The sequence below is a fragment of the Heloderma suspectum genome, chromosome 15 (genome assembly GCF_057233095.1).
Source record: "Heloderma suspectum isolate Gila_16-S chromosome 15, 16-S_ref, whole genome shotgun sequence".
Lineage (NCBI taxonomy): Eukaryota > Metazoa > Chordata > Lepidosauria > Squamata > Helodermatidae > Heloderma > Heloderma suspectum.
The window spans coordinates 14,104,187-14,120,949 of record NC_139472.1 but is presented as its reverse complement, the minus strand read 5'-3'; the positions used below and the strand labels follow the sequence as shown (position 1 = coordinate 14,120,949).

The window sequence follows — 16,763 nt, the reverse complement described above, 5'->3', positions numbered from 1 at the left end:
ATTCTCTTTATTTCTGAAGTTCAGGAGCGAGTGTGAATCTTTATTTAGACTTATGAAGTCTAAATGGCACCAAGATTTGGGAGAAAATGATTTTTCAGTAACATCTGTTTTATCTTTATGTGTAGGTGACTTGCAAGTGACTTCTCTGTGCTGGCACTCCAGTGGAGATTCTCTGGCTCTGCTGTGTAAGGACAATTTTTGTATGTGTTACTTAGAAAGAGAAGAGGAAGATGTGGAATAGCTACACCAAAAGCCCAGCTACGTGAAAATGGAAGCCTGGTTTTGTGTATTGGTTCGCCAACATTTGAACCCCCCCAGCTGCTTGGTAATAAACCCTGTTCAGTGTGGGGAAAGCTTGTAATTTAAGTCAGTATATGGATGTGGAGGTACTAGTCAGTTGCTGTGGATGTTCTTTAAATGAAGTGCTCAGGCAGTATAAGAAGTCATTAAATAGTGGGAAATGGGTGTTTGAACTTTAAACATTTAGGTCTGTTCTGGAGAGAAGGTATATTTTACAGTGTGCAAACTGCGTTTGTTTTAAAATTTCAATAAATATTTGTTATATAAAGCTTTGTTAAAGCACGACTGCTTTAGTTCTTTAGCCCAAGTGCCAACTGCAGTTGCCTTTTTTGCTCTCCAAGCATGAGCAGTAGGGGTGAAGAAAACCAAGTCGAAGAGAACGCGGGTAGGATCGCTTTGCTTTGCAGGCTAGACACACATCCCTTATACTAAAGTAGCTGTGGACTGGTCTTGTCTAAACTATAGTTAACTGTTGGGAATCATATTTGGAAAAGAACATGCGACACTCATGCTCCTCATAAATCTTTAAATTCCCATGTCCTCTTCCAGCAGGGAACCTTTTTTCTTTGGTGTGAGGAGGCTGTCAGGAGTGTCTCTGTTGCCTACTAATTCCTCCAAATAGCCAGAATCAACACTCGGACAAAAGGGCTGCTTTCCAAGGCTTTAATTCCATTCAACCTAATGAAGCTTACAGATGCTAATTGCCTGAGACTCAGGGGGAATACAAAGGGACAGCCAACTAGGGGAATCTAAGAGTTAGGACGTCAGTTGGTCTCCGTTTGGGGAAAAGTGTGGCAACTCTCTGAACTTGAGTGGGAGGGGAAGATCTCCCCTTCTCCCGTGGGGCCTCGGGGTGCAGCTGTTGACATTGAGCCAATCGGGCTGAGCACCTAAGCTTGGCTCCTGCAACCTCTCGCTTGTGCTTGCGCCTCGTGTCTAAAAGCTCAAATTGTCCCTCCCTTTCCATGCCAGGGTCACTGTTGCTCCCAGGAATGTGAGCGGGGGGGGGGGGGGCTCCCCCTCCAGCTGCGCCTCTGAAATCTGAGAGAGTTCCTCTCCCATGGAATGTATCTCCTCCTCAGAATCAGAGCTGCTTTGGGACTCTATGGGCTCAGATCCAACCCTGGCAGAGGCATCCAAAGGAATGGGTTACTGCCCAGGAAGCGAGTATATTCAGTGCTCTCTGACTCCATCGTTCCCGGCTTTTGCCCAGGACAGACCTTTCTTTTGTTCTCTGAGCTGTCTCGGATACAACTCGGTTCTGTCTCTCACACTTTTAATCCTAATGTTTTTAACCTTCCCCTTTGTTTCTTTCTGATGCCCATGGCTTCTGTTAGGAAACACCCAAGATCAGGGTAGTAAAAGATTCCTGCATTTCACAAGCTGCCTTCCAGAAAAGCTCACTTGTGAGAACAACAACCTACCGTCGAACATCTGTTGGTCTCCATGATTGGCAGTGCGATCACGGCAGCCGCAGAGCTTGACCCGTCAGGCCAGCTCTTCGGACTCTGCTACAGAGGACAGCGGTGACTGGATGGGTTGCCAGGCACAGCTAAGCTGCAGCCTCCGGCAGCTGGACAACCATGGGAAAGGTTTGGAGAATGTGTCAGGTGGAGCCACAGCAGTGCCTTTTTTCTAGATCCCCCAATCGCATGCCAAAAATGTGTGCATTTTCCCAAGCTGTGCATCATGCAGGATGGTCACCAGAGGGTCCTGCAGGCATTTCATCCTTCCTGCCTCTGTTATGGATGTTTCCCACTTCCTGGGGTTGGGGGGTGGGCCTACAACCTTCCCAGAGGGGCCTTCCTCAGGCCTACACTGTGCCTCTTTACTTGCTCCTTGATTAATGAGGGCCAATTTATCCAAAAGATAAAATGGGAGGTGGAAGAAGTTACTGGGGAGTTGCTCCAACAAAAAGATCGGAGTGATCAGTGCAGGTAGTGCCAGTCTCAGCATAAGACGTCTCCCAAGAGAGACTAGCTCACTCCTGTGATATTTCTATATCTCCCCCACAAGGGAGTAAAAGGGCGGGGGGAGGCAAAGTGGTGAAGCAGGCTCCTAAAACCAAAGACCCAGTTCCACCACGGAATCCGGTGATGCCTAACCCAGTTCCTGCGTCCTACTTTGCTAGCAGGTCTTCTTAGCCCAGAGGGATAGTGATATTAAATCCAAGGCTTGCCTGATAAGGAGTCAACTGGCAGAATCCAGTAGCGGTAAGACTTTCATTTTGAAGACTTAATTTCCCTTGCTTTATAAAGCAGTTACATCTGTAGGCTGCCCATTGGATCCACAGCCCAACTCAGAGCAGTTTTCCACACTAAGCACTGAAGCAGCAGCCTGAAGAACAGCCCTGTTTTCTGCAGCCGAAGACTCCAAATAGGGAAGTCCCTTTCTCAGTTCTAGCAAGGAGGCATCTGTCATGAGTTATGCCCTGCCACCGCCAAGGGCAAGGCAGATAACTTTGGATCAAGTCCCTCTGTCGGGCTTCTCCCCAGTTAGTTCTCATAACTCAGAATCATACGGTGGGAAGGGGCCTACAAGACCATCAAGTCCAACCCCCTGCTTAATGCAGGAAGCCTGATTCCCAGGCGGTCTCTCATCCAAGGACTAACCAGGGTTGACCCTACTTAATTGACAAGATCAGGCACATCCAGCCTTTCCCTGCCTTCACCCAGGACAGAGCTTTCCTCAGTTCTCAATCTCTGTTCCTTGCCTTGATTCTCAATGCTTCAATCTCATTCTTACAGGGTTTTTTAAAAAACGTTATTTCTCTGGGAGTTTTCTCCCTTTGCTCCTGGGCATCTGCCTACGTGACCGCAGGGGCCTAACAAGCAAGGCAACAAGGAAGTTACATATATTCGAAACAAATACTCGGGAGAGGCAGTGTGGTGTAGAGGGTTGAACTGGGGACTCGGGAGATCCAAGTTCTAGTCTCCACTTGGCCATGAAGCTTACTGGGTGACTTTTGGGCCTGTGACCTTACCTACCTTACAGGGTTGTTGTGGGGATAAAACGGAGAGGAGAACCTTGTAAGCCACCTTGGGTCCGCGCAAAAGGAAAAAAGGTAGGATATAAATGTAACAATAAATCAGAGCCACGAAAAGAGAAAACAAAGGGCAGCAGGTCCAGACTTCCAGTGATACAGCTGGGGCGCGCTCTGACTGGTCGAAAGCGACATACTCAAGGTTGACAACATCTGCTCAGCTGCGGCTGTGATGAAAAGACAAGGCCATGTCTGGAACTCCAGGGAGAGCGATTTATCTGCATCTGCCATTTGGGCCATTGTCTGGTGGTGCCTTTTGAGAAAAGAATGATCAGGGCCTCTGGAGGGCAAGTACCTGGCTGCACAATATACTGCCTGCTTGATCACGTAAGGTGCAAGGGGACCCAATAATGATGCACGGAGGGGAAGTGGGTTCTAAGGACAGTGATGCTGAGGGCCAAACGGTTTCCTGCAATAGCTCCTCTCCAATGCTGGGGTGCCTGCATGGGCCACCAGGGCTCCTCTGCCCCCGTTAATAATCTGGCTGTTTGCCCATGTGTTTTGATTCTGGCCCCTCCGCTTCATCTCCTCCTAAAGAGTTGGATGTCCTCCTTAGAGAGGATCTAGCAGGCAGTCCTAGCTGCACTCTCTGGCCATTCTTTTCCCACCCAGCACCTTCAAATAACTGCGCTCACCCTTGTATCCAGGTGGCCACCTCCTCATCAGACTCCTCTCCCTAAGCGCAGTAAAAACGTTGCCAAAGTCTACCAAATACTCTCAGCCACTTCCCCACTACTCTTGGGAATTGGGCGATGAATTTCCTGACCCAAGGGCCACTACTAAAGGGAAATCGAACAGGCATCCTAAGATGTCCAAAATGCCTCACTCTGCCTCTCCCAGGTCCTCTGCTAGCCACACTAGTCTGATGAAGAGGGAGAATAGTCAAAATACAGGCTCAATAGAAGTCACTAAGATTCTGACAACTTTGATTCTGACAATTTTGATCCTTTATTGATGGAAGCTACTGCCTTGGACATTTTATTTTTATTTATTCAGTTGATTTATTAAATTTCTTAATCGCCCATCTGGCTGGTCACCCAGCGACTCTGCATGTATGCAGCCCACCCCACAGGCTTCTGCCAAGTCAGTGCTGAGAGGAGCTGTGTTTTTCCGAGAATGTAAGGCTATGGCTAGAGACGCAGTTCCAAACAGACTTTGAAACATTATGAGTGGGGGGGCGTTCCTCTGCAAGGTAAGAAGTCCACTGATGTGGCACAAAAAATTATACTTTATCACAGCAATTTATGGGATCTTTGCAAGTGTCCCTGGTAGATGCCAGTAATGCTTTCTGCTGCAGTGGCCCCTAAGGAGAGAGACACGCCTGTCCCACTTAAGAGACCTGGGACGAAGGCATTTGTAGCCGAGTATACTGAGAGATTGTGTGGATTGTTTTTGTTAGAACTGGGCATAAATGGCCTCTCAAAATTCTCCACTCTGAGCAGTGGGGAGAAGAAATTCCCCAACAGTGTCTCACAGGTGTGGCTCAGCATTGGCAGGGTTTGAAGAAGTGCATGTTGACAGCCTGATCCGTTTTGCATCTACCACGATCCAGGGGGTGGGGTGTAGCAGAGAAGGTGGAAGGCAACCACAAGAAAGGAGAAAATTCTGCAGAATTTTTTTCATTTCTAAGGGGGTAAGAAAAAAATTCTCAGAACTTGACTGAGAAAAAATAATCTGAGAAATTTTGGCTCAAGTCTAGTTGTCTTTCTTCAGGGTTCAGCACCTTCCCTGTGGTCTTCCAAACAAATTCCTTGAGAGGTGATTATGGGTAAATTTTGTCTCTAATGCAGATGCTTATAATACTGCTCCTTTCATGAAAGCCCTTTAGCAGGTGGGATGGGGACAGTGTTGTCTCCAGCTCCAAAGAAGAGGTGAAGCGAATTCTGTGCTAAAATCTGTCTTCCAAGGTCCTGAAAGTTTTCTTCCCCCTATGAAAGAGGCTTCCATTTTTCTGCCTCATTCTCAGGGTGTTTTAAAGTTTATTTTGGTGGTGTTTTTCAGTGTACCTAATCACTGTGATTAGGGTGCCAAGGGTGCTTTGTGTGTGGCTGAGGGTCCTGTGTGTGTACATTTTCTATTACTGATCCCTCCACTATTTTGCAGCCTCCCAGGCTGCCTGCGCTTCCTGATCTGAAACAGCCCTATGGGAGGAATTATCTCAGGATTTCTTTTTCTGGGCTTTAACTGAAGCGTGGGAAGCTGAGGAGACTACAGGCTGCCAGAGAGATAATTGTACAGTGAAAGACAGGGCACTCTTACACCCTCCTTGGCCACTTCGTAAGTAAGTTAATCACAAGCTGATCCCAACCCATGAGAATTTCTCTGAAATTTTCTTCTCCTTTGAATTTTCTTTGCAAAAGAAATTTATTTTCTATCAAACTGAGTAAGAATGGTAAAAAAAAATGTGGAAGAATTTTTCAGCGCCCCAATGGTTTTATTAATGTAGCATTTGCCTCAAGAACCTGGGGACAGAGGCAACTCAAATATAAAGACCGAAGGAAGAAAGGGGGGTGAGGGAAGAGTGACAGATGGGAGTGCAGCAATGGTACCGGGGGAAGAGGAAGCATAATGGTAGCACAGCAATGTTGGGAAACGCAGCACACTAAAGAGGGATGAGAAAACAAAAAGGAGGGATGCAAAGAAAGAAAAGTTTGGCAGATTAAAAATGCTTCTCCTTGCTTAGCAAAGCAACATGCCCTTTGACTTCTGACACACGCATACCATTTAAACCAGTAGAGTTCTATTTGCCAAAAGGAATACAGTTTAAGGTTCACATTTACTTCAAGTTTATTAAGCTTAAATATACATACCTTAAAACAAAAAAAGGACATGCACTCAACTGCATTCTAGCACCATATCATTTCGACACAAAATTTCAGAAAGTGAACACACACTGTTCAGCAAACAAACACTATAAAATATTTGATTACCAGTATTTCTTGAGTATAGAGACAGAACTTCAGGAAGTGACAGCTTGGTAGGAGTTAGTAGAAAGGGGAACAAGTAAAGATGAGGCAGTCACCAGGATCCAAAGCAGCTCATGCACCTATGCTAGAACGAGTCAGCTGTTCTATTTCCTCCTTCTGGCAGGAGCCCCTCTCTGCTAATGGAATGCCACCTGAAAGGACCCCCTGACTTTTAGGGGTACCTTTTTGGAGGATGGTTACAAGGAACTGCTGAAATAGCACACCATGGCCCTTTGGATCCCAGCCACAGAGCATCCATGCAATAGAGCACAACGTCACTTTTTCATACACTTCACTTTAATAGAGAGAGGCCTGTACAATTTCAATTAAGGGATAACTATCTGTAGTCTCTCTCCTGGCCATTTATTTATACAGATGTTTTGGTGCTATTAATCTGGTTTAAATTAAAAAAAAAGTATAAAGCTAATCAAAATTTTCCCTTTTTTATACATACAAAAACTTGATCCCATGTGGCAAAAGTCATATGAAAAGCAGACACTGTTGCATGTATGTTCACAGTGAGGCATTTTTGGATGTTGTACTGCAACACGAAGCCATAATTAGGTGCGTCTCCACCTGAACTCTGTAAGGTCCTTAAAAGACAAATACAATCACTCAACCTCATTTAAACTCAAACGTAGTCTCCAAAGATGAGCAGAAAGTAACTCCAATGAAGATAGTCACATTGGCTAAATAGCTCACAACCCCCCAAACTGGCAGATTATGGCTTAAATCGCATGAGCTAAAGCATTTATCACTACATAACAGAACCTCAAGTATACATGAGGCTTGCAATAGCAAAATGGTTGACATGGGGGAAAAACATGAACATGCTCTGAAACATTCTGGTGTCTTTCTTGAGACACACTGAGGGAGGGAAAGAATTTTAGCTAGAATATGACAGGATGGTGATATTACTCACTGGGCTGATGACAGAGCAGGTGAACAGTAACTGGACTACAGTCACTGTAAGGCCACCTCATGTGTTGACCCAGAAAATGAATTTTATGATAAGCAAGACTTCCATCAGATGAGGTGAAAACTCTCCTTTTCCCTTTCCTGCTTTCTTCATCCAGGGATTTGCTAGACACCAAGTTCTCCTTTACATTTTTATTTGTGGAAGCAGGCTACCTTGAGACAGCAATCTTTAAAATCCAATTTTGCCTCTTGTCATGGAATAGCCCAGCTTGGCCTCATTGTTGATGAAAGACATCAATCCCACATAGGTCTCAATGAGAAGAGGGCGCTCCAGAAGTAGAACTCCATTTGCCCTCCCAGGCAAAGGGCACTCCTTATGGGCTTTCTTCACTGCTTGGATCAGTTGAGTTTTGAAGTTATCTAACTTAAAATTCAAACACATGCCTGTTAATATTGAGGTCAAGTAGTAAACCAACATCTTCATTCCAGAGCTGCTGAATCATTCAGATTTTTTTTTTTAATCCACCTGCAACTGTCTGGTTCAGCACAAGTAAAATCGACAGTATGTGTCCCTTGAAATGAGAAGACTGGGCTTAATTCTGGTTCCATCCTTGAACGCAGCGGTCCATGGCCACTTTCCACCCCCGCCCTGGGGACTACACTCCTGCCCCCATGCAGTGGAAATTCAGCAGCGGCCAAAAAAACCATGGCTGTTTGCCACTGAATTTTGGTGGCAAACCCCTATGGAACTCCCTGCCTCTGGAGGTCAGACAGGCACCAACACTGGTTATTTTCAGTGCCTCCTGAAAATGGCTCGTTTCCAGAAAGCCTTCCTTGGTTTACCAGCCCTGGTTTGACAGACTCTGTTTTTTAAATAATTTTAATACCATGTTTCATTTTTCTTATCTTCGTTCACTATCTCTTGTTCACCGCTCCAGAATCTTTTTAGATGTGGAGTGGTATACAAATGTTGTAAATAAATAAATAAATAAATGGAGGCATAAAACTGAAAATTTAGCTTGTTTTCTGTAGCATCTTGCTGCTGAAATTCAGCAGCAAACTGCCATTTTTATTTTTTTTTTTGCAGGCCACCCCTGCTTTAACAGAAGGACATCGGTAGGGATTTAAACAATTGCACACCTAGTTCTGTATGACCAAGGGGGCTTTGGAATTGGGCTTCTCTTTCTCAAAGAGCATTCCTCCATGCCACATATGGCAAACTAGTTTTGTAACAGAGGAAGCTCTCCAAAGAAGTTGACAGTGAATCCACTGGGTGGGCTTCCAGACCATTAGGTACATTTGCAATAGCTCTCTGGATACAAGTCATTTATGTGAAGAGCTCAAGAGATTTCAGCCAACACCACCCTAACTCTGGTCTACCTTTCTTAGAAGTGCCTACAGCAATTGTTCTTTGCTTAGGACTGTGTGGATTTGGTGCTAAGGAAAGCCAAGCAGGTGGGGAAAAAAACACAATTCATGGGGGGAAATGTTAGGGTTATTAAAATAAGTCCTATCCCTTGCTCCTCCAGTCTGAAGCTTCATAGCCAGTCTGCCCTCTGTATACGCACACCAAAATTCTGCAGTAACTGTTTACAGTTCTACACTTTCTTCCTATGGAAAGGCAGAAAGAACTTGATTTCATCTTGAGCCATCCAATGAATCCTTATATGACAACAGCTTACTTGGCAAAGAGTTGCAATTTTCTCATCAGCATCAGCCATCGGATGTTCTGTGAAGGTGGCATATGGCACATTTGTTGACCATGGGTTCCATCTATTAATGAAGGAGGCCCGACTTTGTTTATCCCATTGAATTCTAATTCCAATGCCTTCACGCCTGAAAAATGGAGAGATGGCATACAGGTTCAAGCTCCATAATTCAGTTTTGAAATGTCCACAAATGTCACTACTATTTAAGCAATATTACCACAACTCTTTTTTCCTCCAAGACAGAAAATGACAGACATATCTACAAAAACATATCCTATGGAACCTCCAACAATTTGTAATAATTAAATGTTGGTGAAGGACTGAAACGGGAAGGTGGTGGCTACAAAATAAAGGGGAGACAGAGAGCTGAAATCGACATAAATCAGAACTATGTGGAAAGCAAATAGCTTCTTATTGAGTATCCACTAGGAGCTGTTGTAGCTCACTATTAATGATTACAAGTCTTATTCTTTAGTATAGTACTGGCAAAAGAGAGCAAAAAAGCAACCACAGAACTCACTTGTTCAGTGATTTAGGAGGAAACTCAAATTCTCCAACTGAAATTGTGTCAACAGCATTAAGGGATATTCTGGTCACTTGCTGGCACTGCAGGCTGATAAAGTCGTATTTACAGATCAACAGGGACCAATCAGTAATAAGAACCAAGCGCTCCTTCTCATTGTTCCAATGGTCAATTCTGGAGAGGGGGAAAAAAAAGATGTCAGGCAATTTTTTTCCTTCGATCCCTCAAACTGGACATAGCAGGGAAACTGAGTAAGATCAGAACAGCGTTCTCTAAAGCTACGTTTTAAAAAAATAGTACTGAGAATCATGTGCGTGCCCATCCCAGTTTTAGTTGGAAATGCCATTTTTATTGCAATGTGTAAGCAGTTATATATGTATTATGTGGTTTGTGGGATGGTCAGTTAATGCTCACAAATCAAGAGTTGCAGAATAGTGTCCAATGAAGGATAAAAAAACCCTGTTAGTTTCTCTTTTCTTTCCCTCTAAATCAGTGCTTGTAGACCATCACCCTTGCAAAGGGAGACAGCCGCCTCAAGACCACTTGAAATGTCTTCTGGGCATTGGTGTGATCACAGGCAACAATGAACACGGAGCAAAAAGCAAGGCTAGAAAGTGAGAACTGACCTTAGTTCTTGCAGAAGCCAGGGATTATTTTGTAGGAAGTTTCAGAAGACAGCCGTGATCTTCTTTAAAGCCCTACTGCCTCACTCAAAACAAGTCAGTCTGGTTCCTAGTCCAGGCATTCAACCAAAGCATGATACTTAAGTAGCAACTGTTTACATCTCTCGGGCTGCTTTTCACAACCCAGTGTTCGCATGGTCAGCTTCCTCTTTTTAAAGAGGCTGCAGCAAAGAATTTGGTCAGGAACTATGAACAGCTGAATCTCAGTGTCTCTGTATGCAGTGTGCCTCTTTGCTCCTAACTTCTGAGGTTAAAGGAACAGTTCTAATGCATTGGAGCCCCTATTTTGTTGAAAGGATGAGAGGGAAATAAAACCATGTACAATCTTCCCATCAGATCTGTTACTTACTCAGTCAGCAGCCACACGCTTTGCACTTCTCCATCTTCAGTGGGCATCACAACCACACGTATCTCATTTACAGCCTGTTCTATTGTTCCTGGCTACATTAAAATAAAAACAAACCTTATTTTTCCCCTTCCCATTCACACAGTTTTCTATCATTCTATAGGTGAGGAAACAGACTACATCATTTTCACTTCAGAACCTTAAGTATAAAGACAAATGTACAGGTTGCTTAAAAGCATGAATTTCAGTAAAGCCTACAGCAACTCTTAAGAGGTATAAATCAGGTTCCCAAGCAACTTAAATTGAGAAGTTTAGGATTCTCTGATCTAGTATGAGCTTGTGCAATTAAGCTTCCTAATAATTTTGGCCTTGTTTTAAAAAACATCTTTTTTTTTTTGTTCTTCCAGCTGTGACGGTGTATCTTGGGTGGGCAACCTGTGCCCAATTTTATGTATCCCTTGGTCTATTTTCAAAAGCCCTTCACAGTTCAGACCTCTGGCAAGAGTGATCTGTCCCTTCCTTGGCTGCTTGCTGCATGGGAAGGAAGAGAGGGGCAGGGAGAAAGAGATAAAAGTGTGGCAGAAAGAGAAAAGGGATGATCTGCTCAGGTTTGACTCTGGCTCTGCCTACTGCTGGGGTCAGTCTCACTCACTGCTGCCATGCAGCCGCCAACAAACTACCTACAAGGGAATGCAGCCCCTAACAGACAAAGGGTTGCCCACCCCGATATACCTGGACAATGCTTCAGAGATTTCTGATGAAATCTTGGAAGACAGAGGGAAGTAAGGGCCAAATACCAGATGCTCAGGTCAAACATTAAGGAAGACTTCCCCACTTTCATGCCCTGCTTGTGGAATTGCCAGAGGCATCTGTCGGGCCACCATTGGAAACAAGATGCTGGACTGGAGGGAGCCTTGGGTCTGATCCAGCAGGGCAGTTTTATTTATAAAACCAATTCTATCCCACCGTTCACCTCCAAAAAAGCCCAGGTGGCTTACAACGAGTAAAACATTTTAAGTAAAAACAGTAATTTAAAACCTATTTTAAAGAGAGCATTCCCCAAGAATTACCACTACAAGGTGTTAAAAGCCTGATAGAATGACAGCGTTTTTACCGCCGGCTTAACTGATAGCAAAAAAAAGGGGCCCTTGGGAAGGAGTTGCACAAGCAGGGTGCAATAGCATGAAAGCCCTGTCCCACATCCCTGCCAAACGCGCCTCCCTTGGTGAAGGAACACAGCAGGGCCTTCAAAGGTTACCAGGAGTGACTAGTCCAGTCACGCAGGAAGAGGCAGTTCTTCAAACGTCCCAGTTCCAAGCTTTACAGGTAATAACCAGCACCATGAATTAGGCCTGGGGATGTATTGGTGACCAGCGTGACACAGTCTAAATAGTGAGGCTCAGAAACTACTCTGGTTGCTACATACTGCACCAGCTATTAGCCCTGATAGCTAAAAGGAACCTCCACATTTAGATGACGCATACCAGGTGCTACAGGACACTGGGCAGAGCTCTTGCCTTTGTGCCTTGTTGCTGGGCTTCCTTCGAAGCAGCTGGCTGGCCATGGTTGGAGCCGGGATGCTTTAATGGATGGACCTCAGGAAGGTTCAGTGAGCTATTGAAGGCTAATGAAAGCGAGAGCTTTCCCTTAGCGCATGTCCCCAGCACCCGGCATTTGGTCTTCCTTAACCTCTAAGGTTCCCGCTGAGACTGCCCACACGTTTCAGGTATATTTCCACAGCTCCAAGAGCGCCCCCACACCAAGCTTTTTTTCTTCTTTCTTTTAAATGAGGGCAAAAATTCTTAAGCAGCCTCTTGGAAAGCCCATAAGCAAAGTATGGAAGGGGACACCTTTTCCGTCAGCATCTCACATTCAGAGGTATACATCTAACTACCATGGCTATGGTGCTTTAAACCCAAAGATCCAGTCTGGTGGGGTAGTCAGAACTGTTGTGAGGACAATATTGCAGGGTGGGGGAAAGATCCACGTATACCACCCTGATGTCCTGGGTGGCCAAAAAATGTTCTTTTGCCGGGCTGCGTGCATGCGTGATGGTGGCGGGAGTTCAAGGATCGCCTTAAAATCAATACAAGGTCTTTATATATGATAGGGAGGTGCCCAGAAGCATTTTCCCTTTCCCCTACCACCTGGTGTGTCCTGTCCCTGGAAAACATACTCCTTGAGGGACCCTTCATACCTGGTGATATATGCTGACACTAAAGATCCTAAAATGAACATCTGGGGTACTTGTTCACCACCTTTCCTCATAATAGGATGAGGTCCCAACCCATGCCCTGGTATGCTTCCTAGAGGCAGTAAGCCTGACTGCCCAAGAAACCCTTTGTCAGCTTTCCTCAATCTGGTGCCTCCTAGATGCTTTGAACTACCGCAGAATGACATATTACTTTACATAGGAAGATGTGCTCCTCTCCCCAGAAAGAACCTCCATACATAGATCCAGTCTGCCTTAGAGTACCGTACTGGTCTACATATTAAGGGGAGGGATACCAGGGTTTCCTTCCTCCTGATAAAAAGCCTCCATGCATATTTATTATCCAAGTAGTTTTAGTTGTTGTTTTTAGGGCTACACCCTCATAAACGCAACATAAATACGAGCAAAGGCAAGAAACAAAAGATGTACTCGCCACAACATGCCTGCAGAATCCACTGAGATGCTGCTCTAAAAACATGTCAGGTGATCATTATCTCAGCTAAAGGCATCATTGAAGAGGGAGTTCTTGAGGCCTTGCTTGAACAGAGGGGGCAAGGCGCACATTAAAAGGGAGTTTCAGTCCAGTTTGGGGCCACCACTGAGAAGCCCCTACCGCTGCTTACTGGGCGATGATGGGCCAGTCACCACCTCTTACCCTAATCTACCTCGCAGGGTTGTACCGGAGCACTGGTTTAGGGTTGGCGGAACCGGCCATGCAGCTCACTGGGCAATTTCGGTCTAGTTACGCTCTCCTAGCTGGACCTCCCCTGGCAGGGGTTGCTGCAAGGGAACAGTGGAGGGGGAAGGGAGAGGGCCAGGTACACTGCCTTGAGCTCAGGGGAGGAAAGTAAGGGCATACATATAATATAGCCACCCAAGCTGAGCCGGACCCACTGAAAGCAATGGCGGTTTAAGAACGCGAGAGGAGCCCTGCTGGATCAGGCCAAGGGCCCCCTGCTCACACAGCGGCCAGCAGGCCGCCCACGGGGAGCCCGCAAGCAGGGCACGGCGGCAAGGGCGCCCTCCCACCCATGTTCCCCAGCGACCGGCGCAGGCGGGCACGCTCCCTTCCCACAGAGCCACCGGGGCTAGCAGCCGCGGGCAGCCTCCTCCCCCAGGGACTCGTCCACCCCGCTTCCAAAGCCTCCCCAACGGGCGGCCCTCGCCCCGTCCTGCGGCAGCGCGTTCCGCAGCTCAACTGCGCCCCGCAAGGGCCCGCCCGCTTCATGGGAGGGGAGAAAGGACCCCCCCCCCGCCAGCCTGACTCCGCACGCCTCCGCCTCTCCCGCCCTGCGGCGCGGCCCACCCGGAAGACGAAGTACTCCTTGAGGCGGCCGCCGCGGGTGGCGTGGCGCACGGGGAGCGGCCGCAGCGTCTGCCGCGGCGCCAGCAGCGCGGGGGGCGCCGGGGAGCGCGCGCCCGGCGGCGTGAAGGGCACGTCGGCCTCGTCCGCCGGCACCAGCAGCGCCGCGTCGCCCGCGCAGCAGCCGCCGCCGCCGCCCTCGGCCGGGTCCCGCAGCCGCAGCATCGCGCCGCCGCCGCCGCCGCCGCCTCAGGCCTGGCGCCGCCCCCGCGAGGGCGGCGCCGCGGCGGGCCGGGGGCGGGGCCGGCGGGCGCCGCGCCGAGGCGCCCCGCTCCCGGCGGGGCGGGGCGGGGCGGGGCGCGTCGGCGGCGGGCGCGCCTGCGCAGAGGCGTCCGCTCGCGCCGGCGTTCGTCCCGCAGCGAGGGGGCGGGGCGCGCTTCGTTCTTACGGATGGATCCGCGAAGCGGGGGGTGGGGGAGGGGGAGGGGCGCGCTTGTAAAGATGCGCTTGTCCGTTTATACAGGTTTCTTCGTAAAGGTTTATTGATGGCTGTTTATTTATCTACCAAGACACATCCGTAAAGATTCATTCATTCATTTATTTACACAGGTTTCTTCATAAAGGTTTCTTCATTCATTCATTCATTTATTTATTCATTTATTTATTTATCTACCAAGACACATCCGTAAAGATTCATTCATTCATTTATTTACACAGGTTTCTTCATAAAGGTTTCTTCATTCATTCATTTATTTATTTATTCATTTATTTATTTATCTATCAAGACACATCCGTAAAGATTCATTCATTCATTTATTTACACAGGTTTCTTCATAAAGGTTTCTTCATTCATTCATTCATTTATTTATTTATCTACCAAGACACATCCGTAAAGATTCATTCATTCATTTATTTACACAGGTTTCTTCATAAAGGTTTCTTCATTCATTTATTCATTTATTTATTTATCTACCAAGACACATCCGTAAAGATTCATTCATTCATTTATTTACACAGGTTTCTTCATAAAGGTTTCTTCATTCATTCATTCATTTATTTATTCATTTATTTATTTATCTACCAAGACACATCCGTAAAGATTCATTCATTCATTTATTTACACAGGTTTCTTCATAAAGGTTTCTTCATTCATTCATTTATTTATTTATTCATTTATTTATTTATCTATCAAGACACATCCGTAAAGATTCATTCATTCATTTATTTACACAGGTTTCTTCATAAAGGTTTCTTCATTCATTCATTCATTTATTTATTTATCTACCAAGACACATCCGTAAAGATTCATTCATTCATTTATTTACACAGGTTTCTTCATAAAGGTTTCTTCATTCATTTATTCATTTATTTATTTATCTACCAAGACACATCCGTAAAGATTCATTCATTCATTTATTTACACAGGTTTCTTCATAAAGGTTTCTTCATTCATTCATTCATTTATTTATTCATTTATTTATTTATCTACCAAGACACATCCGTAAAGATTCATTCATTCATTTATTTACACAGGTTTCTTCATAAAGGTTTATTCATTCATTCATTCATTTATTTATTCATTTATTTATTTATCTACCAAGACACATCCGTAAAGATTCATTCATTCATTTATTTACACAGGTTTCTTCATAAAGGTTTATTCATTCATTCATTCATTTATTTATTCATTTATTTATTTATCTACCAAGACACATCCGTAAAGATTCATTCATTCATTTATTTACACAGGTTTCTTCATAAAGGTTTATTCATTCATTCATTTATTTATTTATTCATTTATTTATTTATCTATCAAGACACATCCGTAAAGATTCATTCATTCATTTATTTACACAGGTTTCTTCATAAAGGTTTCTTCATTCATTTATTCATTTATTTATTTATCTATCAAGACACATCCGTAAAGATTCATTCATTCATTTATTTACACAGGTTTCTTCATAAAGGTTTCTTCATTCATTTATTTATTTATTTATCTATCAAGACACATCCGTAAAGATTCATTCATTCATTTATTTACACAGGTTTCTTCATAAAGGTTTATTTATTTATTTATTTATTTATTCATTTATTTATTTATCTATCAAGACACATCCGTAAAGATTCATTCATTCATTTATTTACACAGGTTTCTTCATAAAGGTTTATTCATTTATTTATTTATTTATTCATTTATTTATTTATCTATCAAGACACATCCGTAAAGATTCATTCATTCATTTATTTACACAGGTTTCTTCATAAAGGTTTATTCATTTACTCGTAAGGGTTTAGCCATAAAGATAAGATTTATTTATTTATTTATTTATTTATGAAGCTATATCCATAAATGTATTTATTCATTTATAAAGATATATCTAATAAAGATATACTTATTCATTTACAAAGGTTTCTTCGTAAAGGTTTATTGATGACTGTTTATTTATTTATCTATCAAGACGCATCCGTAAAGATTCATTCATTCATTTATTTACACAGGTGTCTTCATAAAGGTTTGTTTGTTTATAAAGATATATCTATAAAGATTTATTCGTTTACAAAGGTGTCTTCATAAAGGTTTATTCATTTACTCATAAGGGTTGAGTCATAAAGATAAGATTTATTCATTCATTTATTTATACAGGTTTCTTCATAAAGATTTATTCATTCACTTACAAGGGTTTAGTCATAAAGATTAGATTTATTTACTTATTTATTTATAAAGCTATATCCATGAATGTATTTATTCATTTATAAAGA

The 16,763-nt window shown here is 44.2% G+C and overlaps 2 protein-coding genes across 6 annotated transcripts in view; one reads left to right on the top strand and one right to left on the bottom strand.

Moving 5' to 3' along the window:
• The window catches only part of WRAP73 (WD repeat containing, antisense to TP73), a 37,895-nt gene extending 30,774 nt beyond the window's left edge, over window positions 1-7,121 (top strand). For all 4 annotated transcript variants that reach the window (XM_084821703.1, XM_084821700.1, XM_084821702.1 and 1 more), the window contains one exon: window positions 126-7,121. In XM_084821703.1, coding sequence (XP_084677829.1) covers window positions 126-241 — 116 coding nt within the window. In that variant the 3' untranslated portion in view covers window positions 242-7,121. The remainder of the gene's footprint in view (window positions 1-125) is intronic.
• TPRG1L (tumor protein p63 regulated 1 like) lies at window positions 5,762-14,260 on the bottom strand. 2 transcript variants are annotated; one of them, XM_084821706.1, is made up of 6 exons: window positions 14,007-14,260; window positions 10,492-10,583; window positions 9,457-9,633; window positions 8,910-9,063; window positions 7,441-7,651; window positions 6,110-6,902 (listed from the first exon to the last, which is right to left on the bottom strand). In XM_084821706.1, the coding sequence occupies exons 1-5, from the start codon at window positions 14,226-14,228 to the stop codon at window positions 7,457-7,459; spliced, it is 840 nt and encodes a 279-aa protein (XP_084677832.1). In that variant the 5' UTR covers window positions 14,229-14,260; the 3' UTR covers window positions 6,110-6,902; window positions 7,441-7,456. The 2 variants fall into 2 exon arrangements, with proteins under 2 accessions (XP_084677831.1, XP_084677832.1); XM_084821705.1 differs by having other exon boundaries at window positions 5,762-7,651.
• Window positions 14,261-16,763: the final 2,503 nt, after the last annotated feature.

What these genes read in the sequence shown, in the direction of transcription:
- TPRG1L (XM_084821705.1), bottom strand. Translation starts at nt 14,228, where the DNA reads ATGCTGCGGCTGCGGGACCCGGCCGAGGGCGGCGGCGGCGGCTGCTGC. An exon ending in CCTCCTAAATCACTGAACAA is followed by an intron (nt 9,064 to 9,456) that starts GTGAGTTCTGTG and finishes TCCATTTTTCAG; the next exon opens with GCGTGAAGGCATTGGAATTA. An exon ending in AAATTGCAACTCTTTGCCAA is followed by an intron (nt 7,652 to 8,909) that starts GTAAGCTGTTGT and finishes TTGAATTTTAAG; the next exon opens with TTAGATAACTTCAAAACTCA.